This window comes from Condylostylus longicornis, unplaced genomic scaffold (genome assembly GCF_029603195.1).
Source record: "Condylostylus longicornis isolate FDR11 unplaced genomic scaffold, ASM2960319v2 ptg000111l, whole genome shotgun sequence".
In the NCBI taxonomy this organism is placed as follows: Eukaryota; Metazoa; Arthropoda; class Insecta; order Diptera; family Dolichopodidae; genus Condylostylus; species Condylostylus longicornis.
In genome coordinates this window covers 3,473-18,914 of record NW_026578079.1, presented here as the reverse complement: position 1 = coordinate 18,914, position 15,442 = coordinate 3,473, and the positions used below count along the sequence as shown (strand labels likewise).

The window sequence follows — 15,442 nt, the reverse complement described above, 5'->3', positions numbered from 1 at the left end:
AATGTCAAAAATACGCATAGAAATCGTATGCAATACGTATTACCTTACATACGTTAGAATTGGTGTTAGCTCATTCTAAAGTCACGCGTTTTATTCGCATGTATTATAAACTTCAAATACATACGTGCATGAATTGTAGTTTATAATTAACAATAATTTATGGCTTAAAGTGTTTATTGTAAAAGGTATTTTACGATTTTATGCAACATAGCTCAAAGTGAAGTTTTAAAATAAATTACTCAAAAGGTATTAGATTTCAAAGGAACTAATTATTTGTTTAATTATGTATTTTTGGGTAATTATTTCTCAGAACTTTTTTATTTTAAGTTTTAAGTTGTATCTTATTATTTATCAGGAAAAAAACATATCTATATGCATATTATGGGTGTGATTTTGAAGAAATAAAGTAAACTTAAAATATCTCAGCCACAGAATGGAACACAATTTCAAAACTACAGGCATCATACTTGCAAGGCTTGCAATGCAAGCACACACGACTAGTATACATATATAGCTACTTTTCAGGTGGTAAAAAGTACGGGTACTTCTAGAAGGGCTAGAGACATGGGACAGAGGGCATTAGATAGAGTTTTGCCTCTAGGGTCCCAGAAAAAGCAAGAATTCCACCCGCCCGCCCACGACCTTCACCCCCTCCAAAGATGTTTTGGTCCATTTTTTTACAAAATGGTACTACATCCTTAAGGGGGTAATGTTTGTATAATTTTGATGGCATATATATTCTTAATAAGTTAAATTCTATAAGTGTGAGTTATAACAAGAAAACAAAAAATTAATAATATCTACATATAGTTTTATAGCATGTACGAATACATACACATTTACTTATATACATATGTATTCTTTTTGCGATTTGCTACTAAGGTATAATCAATTATACTAAGGTACAATCGGAAAGTAATCGATACAGCATTGATATGCAATCATGTAAAAGACCTGTATGAAAATGTTTTAACAAAGTTTGGTGCCCAAAAATGCCAAAAATACGCATAGAAATCGTATGTAATACGTATTACCCTATATACGTTAGAATTGGTGTTAACTCATTCTACAGTCACGCGTTTTATTCGCATGTATTATAAACTTCAAATACATACGTGCATGAATTGTAGTTTATAATTAACAATAATTTATGGCTTAAAGTGTTTATTGTGAAAGGTATTTTACGACTTTATGCGACATAACTCAAAGTGAAGTTTTAAAATAAATTACTCAAAAGGTATTAGATTTCAAAGGAACTAATTATTTGTTTAATTATGTATTTCAGAACTTTTTTATTTTAAGTTTTAAGTTTTATCTTATTATTTATCAGGAAAAAACATATCTATATGTATATTATGGGTGTGTTTTTGAAGAAATAAAGTAAACTTAAAATATCTCAGCCACAGAATGGAACACAATTTCAAAACTACAGGCATCATACTTGCAAGGCTTGCAATGCAAGCACACACGACTAGTTATATATATATAGCTACTTCTCAGGTGGTAAAAAGTACGGGTACTTCTAGAAGGGCTAGAGACATGGGACAAAGGGCATTAGATAGAGTTGGAACTTTTTAGCCCCGAAATAGCTCTATTTTAAGATTTTCTGAAAAAATTTTTGTATAACAAAAGCACTTTTTCTTTTATACTTTTTATAATTGGAAACACAAACCAAGAAATAAATGATACGTTTTACGTTATTTTTATTATTAGAAACACAAACCGAGAAATAAATAATATTTGAAAATATAATGATCTCACATATTTTTGTTTCGGATAAACGAATTAATCTTAACGTAAATAAATGTCAGCTTTTATCAGACATCAGATGTTTGTGACATCTGAATATTAATATTTCATTTGTTATTGTTTTGAACATTACGTTTCGTCAGCAAGCTTTAAAAAAAAATATGTACATACAGAATATAATATGTATGTAAGTATGTAGTTAGAATTTTATTTTTATTGTTCCAAACGGAAAACTGTAAAATGCTAAATTTTAATACATTTATATATACATACATATATTTGAATAAAATTATTATTTTGTTTTTGCCTAAACCTTTTCTTTATTTAAAAAAATTACATTCATATGTACATATATATATTTGAATACAATTATTATTTTATTTTAACCTAAACCTTTTCTTTATTTGAGAAATTTATTTCTATATGTTCACCCGCAGTTTTAAAAAAACTAGGTACACATTCATAATAACGTGTGTATGTGTTAATAATTTTATTTCTAATTTTTCCAACAGCAAAATTTCAAAATTTTCGATTCTAATACATTCATATGTACATACGTTCATATGTTGGAACGAAAAATTTTAAAATCTTCAATTCTAATCCATTCATATATACATACACACATGTATTCATATATACATACATACATATATTTTTACATACATAAATTGTTATTTTGTTTTTGACTAAATCTTTTCTTTATTTGAAAAATTCAATCCTTTATGTTTACCCACAGTTTAAAAAAAACAGGTATCCATTCATAATTATGTATGTTTGCATTTATAATTTTATTTATAATTTTTCCAGCAGCAAAATTTCAAAATTTTCGATTCTAATACATTCATATGTACATACGTTCATATGTTGGAACGAAAAATTTTAAAATCTTCAATTCTAATCCATTCATATATACATACACACATATATTAATATGTGCATACATACATATATTTTTGCATACATAAATTGTTATTTTGTTTTTGACTAAAGCTTTTCTTTATTTGAAAAATTCAATCCTATATGTTTACCCACAGTTTTAAAAAAACTAGGAATACATTCATAATAACGTGTATTTGTGTTAATAATTTTATTTCTAATTTTTCCAACAGCAAAATTTCAAAATTTTCGATTCTAATACATTCATATGTACATACGTTCATATGTTGGAACGAAAAATTTTGAAATCTTCAATTCTAATCCATTCATATATGCATACATATATATATTCATACATACATACATACATATATATGAATAAAATTATTATTTTGTTTTTGACTAAACCTTTTCTTTATTTGAGAAATTAATTTTTGTAAGTTTACCCCCATGATATAATAATTATGCGTTTAAAATTTATTTCTATAAATTCTACAGTTTTGAATATTATTAAATTCATATAGAAAGCTTAAAAAAATTACTCAGGAAGCTTTAAAAAAAATATACATACATACATATTTATGTACTTAAAATTTTTGCGAATTTTTCCAAACTATTATAAGAATATTTTTTTGGAAATTTTCTTTAAACTTTTATATAACATTTATCTGTTATATATTAAAAAAAATAAAACACAAAATTTAAATAAAAAAAAAAAAAATTTAAAAATAATGCAAAAAAATAAAAATACGACGACATCCAGACAAGCATTGATCCAATAACCTTCTGGCTATGAGACTACCACGCTAACCACTAGGCTACGCAGTACCTTGAATTTGCCTTAATAATTCTATATTTTATTCATATTTCGAATAACTCTTCAAAAACCATCCTATTTTACATTATATATATATAGCTACTTCTCAGGTGGTAAAAAGTACGGGTACTTCTAGAAGGCTAGAGACATGGGACAAAAGGCATTAGATAGAGTTTTGCCTCCAGGGTCCCAGAAAAAGCAAGAATTCCACCCGTCCGCCCTCCCCCTTCACCCCCTCCAAAGATGTTTTGGTCCATTTTTTTACAAAATGGTATTACATCTTATGGGGGTAATGTTTATATAATTTTGATGTCATATATATTGGAAATAAGTTAAATTCTATAAGTGTGAGTTATAACAAGAAAACAAAAAATTAATAATATTTACATATAGTTTTATAGCATGTACGATTACATACACATTTACTTATATACATATGTATTCTTTTTGCGATTTGCTACAAAAGTATAATCAATTATACTAAGGTACAATCGGAAAGTAATCGATACAGCATTGGTATGCAATCATGTAAAAGACCTGTATGAAAATGTTTTAAAAAAGTTTGGTGCCCAAAAATGTCAAAAATACGCATAGAAATCGTATGCAATACGTATTACCTTACATACGTTAGAATTGGTGTTAGCTCATTCTAAAGTCACGCGTTTTATTCGCATGTATTATAAACTTCAAATACATACGTGCATGAATTGTAGTTTATAATTAACAATAATTTATGGCTTAAAGTGTTTATTGTAAAAGGTATTTTACTATTTTATGCGACATAGCTCAAAGTGAAGTTTTAAAATAAATTACTCAAAAGGTATTAGATTTCAAAGGAACTAATTATTTGTTTAATTATGTATTTCAGAACTTTTTTATTTTAAGTTTTAAGTTTTATCTTATTATTTATCAGGAAAAAACATATCTATATGTATATTATGGGTGTGTTTTTGAAGAAATAAAGTAAACTTAAAATATCTCAGCCACAGAATGGAACACAATTTCAAAACTACAGGCATCATACTTGCAAGGCTTGCAATGCAAGCACACACGACTAGTTATATATATATAGCTACTTCTCAGGTGGTAAAAAGTACGGGTACTTCTAGAAGGGCTAGAGACATGGGACAAAGGGCATTAGATAGAGTTGGAACTTTTTAGCCCCGAAATAGCTCTATTTTAAGATTTTCTGAAAAAATTTTTGTATAACAAAAGCACTTTTTCTTTTATACTTTTTATAATTGGAAACACAAACCAAGAAATAAATGATACGTTTTACGTTATTTTTATTATTAGAAACACAAACCGAGAAATAAATAATATTTGAAAATATAATGATCTCACATATTTTTGTTTCGGATAAACGAATTACTCGTAACGTAAATAAATTTCAGCTTTTATCAGACATCAGATGTGTGACATCTGAATATTAATATTTCATTTGTTATTGTTTTGAACATTACGTTTCGTCAGCAAGCTTTAAAAAAATATATGTACATACAGAATATAATATGTATGTAAGTATGTAGTTAGAATTTTATTTTTATTTTTCCAAACGGAAAACTGTAAAATGCTAAATTTTAATACATTTATATATACATACATATATTTGAATAAAATTATTATTTTGTTTTTGCCTAAACCTTTTCTTTATTTAAAAAAATTACATTCATATGTACATATATATATTTGAATACAATTATTATTTTATTTTAATCTAAACCTTTTCTTTATTTGAGAAATTTATTTCTATATGTTCACCCGCAGTTTTAAAAAAACTAGGTATACATTCATAATAACGTGTGTTTGTGTTAATAATTTTATTTCTAATTTTTCCAACAGCAATATTTCAAAATTTTCGATTCTAATACATTCATATGTACATACGTTCATATGTTGGAACGAAAAATTTTAAAATCTTCAATTCTAATCCATTCATATATACATACACACATGTATTCATATATACATACATACATATATTTTTACATACATAAATTGTTATTTTGTTTTTGACTAAACCTTTTCTTTATTTGAAAAATTCAATCCTATATGTTTACCCACAGTTTTAAAAAAACTAGGTATACATTCATAATAACGTGTGTTTGTGTTAATAATTTTATTTCTAATTTTTCCAACAGCAATATTTCAAAATTTTCGATTCTAATACATTCATATGTACATACGTTCATATGTTGGAACGAAAAATTTTAAAATCTTCAATTCTAATCCATTCATATATACATACACACATGTATTCATATATACATACATACATATATTTTTACATACATAAATTGTTATTTTGTTTTTGACTAAATCTTTTCTTTATTTGAAAAATTCAATCCTTTATGTTTACCCACAGTTTAATAAAAACTGGTATCCATTCAGAATTATGTATGTTTGCATTTATAATTTTATTTATAATTTTTCCAACAGCAAAATTTCAAAATTTTCGATTCTAATACATTCATATGTACATACGTTCATATGTTGGAACGAAAAATTTTAAAATCTTCAATTCTAATCCATTCATATATACATACACACATGTATTCATATATACATACATACATATATTTTTACATACTTAAATTGTTATTTTGTTTTTGACTAAATCTTTTCTTTATTTGAAAAATTCAATCCTTTATGTTTACCCACAGTTTAAAAAAAACAGGTATCCATTCATAATTATGTATGTTTGCATTTATAATTTTATTTATAATTTTTCCAACAGCAAAATTTCAAAATTTTCGATTCTAATACATTCATATGTACATACGTTCATATGTTGGAACGAAAAATTTTAAAATCTTCAATTCTAATCCATTCATATATACATACAAACATATATTCATATATGCATACATACATATATTTTTACATACATAAATTGTTATTTTGTTTTTGACTGAACCTTTTCTTTATTTGAAAAATTCAATCTTATATGTTTACCCACAGTTTAAAAAAAACAGGTATCCATTCATAATTATGTATGTTTGCATTTATAATTTTATTTTTAATTTTTCCAACAGCAAAATTTCAAAATTTTCGATTCTAATACATTCATATGTACATACGTTCATATGTTGGAACGAAATATTTTAAAATCTTCAATTCTAATCCATTCATATATGCATACATATATATATTCATACATACATACATGTATATGAATAAAATTATTATTTTGTTTTTGACTAAACCTTTTCTTTATTTAAGAAATTAATTTTTGTAAGTTTACCCCCATGATATAATAATTATGCGTTTAAAATTTATTTCTATATATTCTACAGTTTTGAATATTATTAAATTCATATAGAAAGCTTAAAAAACTTACTCAGGAAGCTTTAAAAAAATATACATACATACATATTTATGTACTTAAAATTTTTGCGAATTTTTCCAATAATATTTTTTTGGAAATTTTCTTTTAACTTTTATATAACATTTATCTGTTATATATTAAAAAAAATAAAACACAAAATTTAAATAAAATAAAAAAAAAATTTTTAAAATAATCCAAAAAAATAAAAACACGACAACATCCAGGAAAGCATTGATCCAATAACCTTCTAACTATGAGACTACCACGCTAACCACTAGGCTACGCAGTACCTTGAATTTCTCTTAATAATTCTATATTTTATTCATATTTCGTATAACTCATCAAAAACCATCATATTTTACATTATATATATATAGCTACTTCTCAGGTGGTAAAAAGTACGGGTACTTCTAGAAGAGCTAGAGATATGGGACAGAGGGCATTAGATAGAGCTTTGCCTCCAGGGTCCCAGAAAAATCTGACATTGGAACTTTTTAGCCCCGAAATAGTTCTATTTTAACATTTTCTGAAAAAAATTTTGTATAACAAAAGCGCCTTTTTCTTTTATACTTTATATTACTAGAAACGCAAACCAGCAAATGAAATAATACTTTTTATTATTAGAAACACAAACCGAGAACGAGAAATAAATAATATTCGAAAATACAATGATCTCACATATAATTTAATTTCGAAAAATCGAAATAAACTTAAATAAATGTCAGATTTTATAAAAGGCATCAGATGTTTTGTGGCAACTGAATATTAATGCTTAATTTGTTATTGTTTTGAATATTATGTTTCGTCAGCAAGCTTTAAAAAAATATACATACACAATTTATGTACGTATGTATCTACCTAAAATTTTATTTTTATTGTTCGAGCGGAAAACCTGTAAAATGCTAAATTCCAATCCATTCATATAATACATATATACATATAATCATATATGCATACATACATATATTTTTACATACATAAATTGTTATTTTGTTTTTGACTAGACCTTTTCTTTATTTGAAAAATTCAATCCTATATGTTTACCCACAGTTTAAAAAAAACAGGTATCCATTCATAATTATGTATGTTTGCATTTATAATTTTATTTATAATTTTTCCAACAGCAAAATTTCAAAATTTTCGATTCTAATCCATTCATATGTACATACGTTCATATGTTGGAACGAAAAATTTTAAAATCTTCAATTCTAATCCATTCATATATACATACACACATATATTCATATATGCACACATACATATATTTTTACATACATAAATTGTTATTTTGTTTTTGACTAAACCTTTTCTTTATTTGAAAAATTCAATCCTATATGTTTACCCACAGTTTAAAAAAAACAGGTATCCATTCATAATTATGTATGTTTGCATTTATAATTTTATTTATAATTTTTCCAACAGCAAAATTTCAAAATTTTCGATTCTAATCCGTTCATATGTACATACGTTCATATGTTGGAATGAAAAATTTTAAAATCTTCAATTCTAATCCATTCATATATACATACACACATATATTCATATATGCACACATACATATATTTTTACATACATAAATTGTTATTTTGTTTTTGACTAAACCTTTTCTTTATTTGAAAAACTCAATCCTATATGTTTACCCACAGTTTAAAAAAAACAGGTATCCATTCATAATTATGTATGTTTGCATTTACAATTTTATTTATAAATTTTCCAACAGCAAAATTTTAAAATTTTCGATTCTAATACATTCATATGTTGGAACGAAAAATTTTAAAAGATTCAATTCTAATCCATTCATATATGCATACATATTTATATTCATACATACATACATACATATATATGAATAAAATTATTATTTTGTTTTTGACTAAACCTTTTCTTTATTTGAAAAATTAATTTTTGTATGTTTACTCCCATGATTTTATAATTATGCGTTTAAAATTTATTTTTATATATTCTACAGTTTTGAATATTATTAAATTCATATAGAAAGCTTAAAAAAAAATAATTCAGGAAACTTTAAAAAAAAATATACATATGTACATACATATTTATGTACTTAAAGTTTTTGCGAATTTTTCCAAACTATTATAAGAATATTTTTTTGGAAATTTTCTTTAAACTTTTATAATAACATTTATCTGTTATATATTAAAAAAAACCATCCTATTTTACATTATATATATGTAGCTACTTCTCAGGTATCAAAAAGTACGGGTACTTCTAGAAGGGCTAGAGACATGAGACAAAAGGCATTAGATAGGGTTTTGCCTCTAGGGTCCCAGAAAAAGTGATTATTCCACCCACCCTCCCCTTTGCCCCATCATAAAGATGCTATGTGACCGCTTTTTACAAAATGGTACTACATGGAGTACCATTTATAAGCAGGAGTAATTAGCAGGAGTAATTTTATTTACTTTTGGTGGTATAAATATTGTATGTAAAATCATATTTGGAAGTGTGAGTTATAACAAAAAGTGAACACTTTCTTAAGAAAATTGTTTCTTGAGTAATCTACATTGTTTTATAACAATTATGTACGTACGCATTTAGTTATGTATTCTTCTCGCGATCTCCTGCACAATGTATTAGTTAGTAAAACATAAGTGTACATTAAATTCCTTAACAATATATTTTTAGGACAAAATTTTATAAGAAAATGTTATTCTATTGCATTAAACTTTTTTCAAATACGGTATTTTCAAAAGAAATGTTTAGAATGGAAACTCGCTGGTTTTGGTTTGTAAGATTTCATTTTTCGCAAACTAAACAAGGCAGATGAAAGCTGAGCCACGAACGAGAAAGTTGTTGGCTGTCATCTGGTCACTTAATACTTTCAGAAATCATCTTTATTCTCTTCTCTAACAATTCTATTAAACTCTTCAACTAACAATTTCATGGTTAAAGGCCATGAAACTCTAAACTTTAACTGTAAAAGCTAATTTAAAATATTTGGAGAAATAATAAAATAAAATTTTTGAAACATTGCAGTCGTGTATCCAATTATAGGTCAGACATATCCTTGAAGCCTCTATGAAGTGGTTTGACAGGTTCGAGTAATTGCTACACAAGAATGAAAGAATATAGTTCAATCGGTTTATACCGGCTGAAACCCTTTTACTTATTTAATTTCTAATATGTATTATTTAACTGGATACTTATTTTAAACTTTATGTGAACTAAATTAAAGTTACGACTTTAAAAATATACTATTGCAAATGGGGTCCTTTTTATACCCTGCACCTCGTGAAGGGTATATTAACTTTGGTATGGAGTTTGTAACTACTTGAAGGACTCATCTGCGGTATGGACATATATATATATTCTTGCTCAGCGTAAAATTCTGCGTCGATTTAGACATGTCTGTCTGTCCGTCTGTCCGTCCGTCCGTCCGATCTTACGATAACTCAAAAACGAATAATGCAATCGACACCAAACTTTCACAAGTTTTTTCTTTTGTGCCCTATTGTTATTGGACTAATTCGGACAACAGGTTCGGGTAGCTGCCATACAACTCAAAGAGTTTATTTTAAATATTTCAAAAACTAATAAAGGTATAAATATAAAATTTTGTATACATGTGTCCAATTATATTCTACACATGCTCTAGAAATTATAATGGGATAGCTCCACTGGTTCGGGTGGCTGCCATACAACTCCACAGAAAATTTTTTATATTCGGCAAAATAATAAAGTCAGATTTATGAAACTTGGCAGTTGGATGTCCGATTATAGATCAGATATATTTGTGAAGTTTTAGAGGAATTGCTTGACAGGTTCGGATACCTGCCATACAACTCCAGAAGCTAATTTTAAATATTTGGAAAAATAATAAAGTCAGATTCATGAAACTTGGCAGTTGTATGTCGAGTTATAGGTCAGATATATTTCTGAAGTTTTGGTGGAATTGCTTGACAGGTTCGAGTAGCTCCCATACAAGTCTAAAAGCTTATTTTAAAAATTTGGAAAAATAATAAAGTCAGATTCATGAGACTTGGCAATCGTGTGTCCAATTATAGGTCAGACATATTTCTAAAGTTTTAATGGGATTGCTTGACAGGTTCGGGGACTTGCCAAACAACTCCAAAAGCTAATTTTAAATATTTGGAAAAATTATAAAGTCAGATTCATGAAACTTGGCAGTTGTATGTCGAGTTATAGGTCAGATATATTTCTGAAGTTTTGGTGGATTTGCTTTACAGGTTCGAGTAGGTCCCATACAAGTCTAAAAGCTTATTCTAAATGTTTGGAAAAATAATAAAGTCAGATTCATGAAACTTGGCAGTTGTGTGTCCGATTATAGATCAGATATACATATTTGTGAAGTTTTGATGGAATTGTTTGACAGGTTCAGGTACTTGCCATACAACTCCAAAAGCTAATTTTAAATATTTGGAAAAATTATAAAGTCAGATTCATGAAACTTGGCAGTCGGATGTCCAATTATAGGTCAGATATATCCGTGAAGTTTCTATAGAATGACTTCACAGGTTCGAGTAATTCCTAAACAATAACGAAAGGTGCAGGGTATAATTCAATCGGTTTATACCGACTGAAACGTTTTTACTTGTTAATATTTTCCTGTGGCACAGGATGCTATTAATATTTGCATATCTAGGGGCCACTTACACTTATCACGTTGAAAAAATATTGTAGGAACTATTTATAAAAGCGCAAAACCTGATCATAATTTTGCATTGTTTGACGAATCGGGAATGCTACTTTTGAGGCATTTCGTCGGCTGGGTGCTATTTAAGTCCATACGCCACTTTCGTAATTTATGACTTAAGACCACTTTTATAGGTTTTCGAAGATGATCTTTCATTATATGTAAACAGTTTTATAAATTTTTCAAAAATTTTTTTAGTGTTATAATGACCCATGTTATACAAATTTTGTTTTTGTATGTCATAGAGCATTATAGCACGTTATCTGTAAATCATAATTAAACAATTCAATTTGGCTACTTATCCAGTTCCAAAATTTTTTTATCCGATAAAATTATATTTTAATATGTATACAATAGGTAGGTAATGTGATGGCAACAAACTTTGCATATCGAATTTTCGTGAGAATGCACTTCTCCATAGTAGGGAAGTGTAAATAAATTATTTTTAGCAACCTGTCGGTCTGTGGTGGACGCGTGTATTTCAAGTTCGGCTGAACCGATTTTGATGAAATTTTATATGAAAATTTATTTCGACCATGGCACGGATTGATCAAATATCAGGCCTCGGAAACTGCACTTTTTAGCGGGCCTGTTTTACATATCTCTACTAAACTTTTGTAGTTTTAATTTACGAAGTATTCTTTGTATAAGGAATTATACACATAGTACGTATTAGTATAAAATATTTTCACATAATATTATAGATACATATCTATTAATGGGGGGGAAACGGGATAGTATGCGATATCACAGCTTATAGGTTCCAGTTATATATAAGCCTAGCCTCTACTATTCAACGCCAAGTTTTACCTTCACGAGGTCCCTCCTGTTAAGCTGAGCAACTCATCGAAAGATCAGGTAACCAATCCTGGTGGTGTAGGTGAGTCGGCGAACAAACAAAACTGGCGGCTTCTGTTTAACTTTAGAGTTCAGAAGTTATTCAACGTAGCGTCTGTCCTACATTAGGCGGCTACAAACAGCGTCTGTTCCCTGAAAGGGCGGCTGAATTAAAAAGAAAGAAAACTACCAAAAACTCTTCAGAAGGCAACGGGAAACCACTGAAGTATTCATCCCTAGAAAACTCACATGGAAATAGCAAACAACACACGGCCCTCAGTCTCCGGCATAAAGAGGGTGCTAAGAATCCCCGGAGGTAAAACCCAAAACAAAGCAAAACAATATCTAAGGATCGGTACCTGGAATGTACGTAGTCTCTTTGAAGCTGGTAAGCTTGCAAACACCATCCAAGAAATGAAAAGACTGCAAATAGATATACTTGGAATTAGCGAGACCTTCTGGCCGAATTCTGGTCAATGTCAAAATGAAGGAGCTAAAATATTCTATTCAGGTAACGATGACAAGCGACATAGGAAAGGAGTAGGAATAATTGTTTCAAAAAATTTCTCAAATTCTGTATCAGATTTCATACCTTACTCTGACAGAACAATGCTCTTAAGATTTGATACGAAACCAATAAAGCTAAATGTTATTCAAGCTTATGCTCCAACAGCTGACGCAAGTGAAGAAGAAATTGAGGCATTTTATGCAGAAATCACCGATTTGCTTAAAATTACAAAACCACACGAACTCAATATAATAATGGGCGATTTTAATGCAAAAATTGGGAGAGGAGAAAGTAACGAGGTCATCGGAAAATTTGGTCTTGGAACTAGAAACGATAGGGGTGACAGATTGGTTCAATTCTGCCAAGAAATCAAATTCAAAGTTACCAACACATGGTTCCACCTACCGCCTAGACGACTGTATACTTGGGCCTCTCCACAAGACAATGATATGCATATTGTTAGAAATCAAATCGACTTCATTTTGATCAATAAAAGATTTAGCACATCAGTCAGTAAAGTTAGCACTTATCCCGGAGCAGATGTACCGTCCGATCATAATTTACTCCTTGCGAAAATTAAAATAAAACTAGCATCAATTCGCAGATCACAACGTTCTTTTAAGTTAGATCTGGACAAACTTAATATTGATGAGGTAAGGAGTAACATATCGAAGGAGATAAATGACCAACTTCGTTCATTGCAAACTAATAACGCAACACCTTCTTGGCAGCAAACATCATCTATATTAAAAAGTGTTGCAAGAAATAAACTAGGAACGAAAAAGTTCAAAGCAAAACAAAAATGGATAACAGATGAAATCTTAAATCTCATGAAAGAAAGACGAAGATACCGAAACAACAATCGAATACAATATAATCGCTTACATAATTTAATAAGATCTAAAATTAGAAAAGCGAAAGCTGATTGGCTCGATCGTGAATGCTCTGAGATTGAAAGACTGCAACATCTCCATGATGATTTTGGAGTACACAAAAAGATCAAACTTGCCTCTAGGATCCACCGTAAAAAAGCACCATCAATGTTGATTGATAATCAAGATCAAGTCATCACAGAGCCAGAAGACAAGAAAAATACTTGGAAAAATTATATAAACCAGTTATTCTCAGATACAAGATCAAACTCTACTCGTAATTCAACGATTCAATTATCTGGCCCACCAATTACAAAAGCTGAAATACTTAAAGCCATTAGCTCATCTAAAGACAACAAAGCAGTAGGCCCTGATGAATTGCCAGCTGAAATAATAAAGATAATTGACGAAGATAACATCAATATTCTCGTAAAAATATTCAACAACATTTACGATAGTGGGGTTTTCCCAGAGGACTGGTTGAAATCTACATTCATAGCTTTACCTAAAAAAACTAGCGCTAAAAGATGCAACGAGTACAGATTGATCAGCCTAATGAATCATGCTCTAAAAATATTTTTAAAAATAATTCATGGTCGAATATACAAAAAATGTGAATCTGAAATGGGAGGTTCTCAATTTGGATTCAAAGAAGCAATGGGAACACGTGAGGCTTTGTTTTGTATTCAGAATTTAGTACAGAATTGTAAAGATGTGCAAAAAGACGTTTTTATATGCTTTATTGACTATGAAAAGGCGTTCGATAGAGTACAACACGACAAATTGATGAACATTCTTGAAAATATGAACCTTGATGAAAAAGATATACAATGTATCAAAAGCCTTTATTGGAAGCAAACTGCAGAGATCCGAGTAGACAACATTACAGCAGATAATTTAGCAATCAATAGAGGTGTTCGACAAGGATGTATACTATCACCACTGTTGTTCAATCTGTATTCAGAAAATATTTTTAAAGAGGCGATTAATGAAGTCGACATAGGCATTAAAGTAAATGGATCCTATATCAATAACATTCGATACGCTGACGATACAACCTTAATAGCTGACAACCTTAATGACCTTCAATATCTAGTTGACAAAGTCAATGAGTATAGCAACATGTCAGGTTTAAGTATTAACATCGACAAAACAAAACTTATGATAGTTAGCAGAAAAGGTAACACATACAATAACGCTGCCATTTTGATTAACAGCAGGCCCATTGAAAGAATATCCAGTTACAAATATCTGGGTTGTTGGCTTGATGAGAGCTGGACTTCCGATAAGGAAGTAAAATGCAGGATTGAAATGGCAAGGAGTTCATTTTTTAAATATAGAAATGTACTCTGCAACCGTGATATTAACATCAAACTCCGATTGCGTTATTTAAGATGTTATGTTTGGTCAGTGCTTACATATGGTATGGAAACGTGGACTCTAAAAATGGCTGCTTTGAATAGATTAGAAGCTTTTGAAATGTGGTGTTACAGGCGTATCTTAAAGATATCATATCTAGATAGAGTAACGAACCAAGAAGTTCTCAATAGAATACAGCAAAACAGAGAACTACTTCTAATCATAAAGCGTAGAAAAATTGGCTATTTTGGCCATATAATGCGTAATCGAAAATATGAATTGCTGCAATTGATCGTCGAAGGTAAAATAGAAGGTAGAAGAGGCATTGGGAGAAAACAAATGTCGTGGCTTAGAAACATCAGGGATTGGACCGGCATAAGAACAGTTGGTGAATTGGTCCACACGGCAAGAGACAGAGATG

At 28.8% G+C, this 15,442-nt stretch overlaps 1 protein-coding gene across 1 annotated transcript; it reads left to right on the top strand.

Annotated features, from left to right (window-relative positions):
• The first annotated feature begins 12,696 nt into the window (after window positions 1–12,696).
• LOC129614565 (craniofacial development protein 2-like) lies at window positions 12,697–14,146 on the top strand. The gene is made up of 2 exons (XM_055529255.1): window positions 12,697–14,091; window positions 14,135–14,146. The coding sequence occupies exons 1-2, from the start codon at window positions 12,697–12,699 to the stop codon at window positions 14,144–14,146; spliced, it is 1,407 nt and encodes a 468-aa protein (XP_055385230.1).
• Window positions 14,147–15,442: the final 1,296 nt, after the last annotated feature.

Excerpts from the sequence above, each read along its gene's own strand:
- LOC129614565 (XM_055529255.1), top strand. The coding sequence starts at position 12,697 with ATGAAAAGACTGCAAATAGATATACTTGGAATTAGCGAGACCTTCTGG.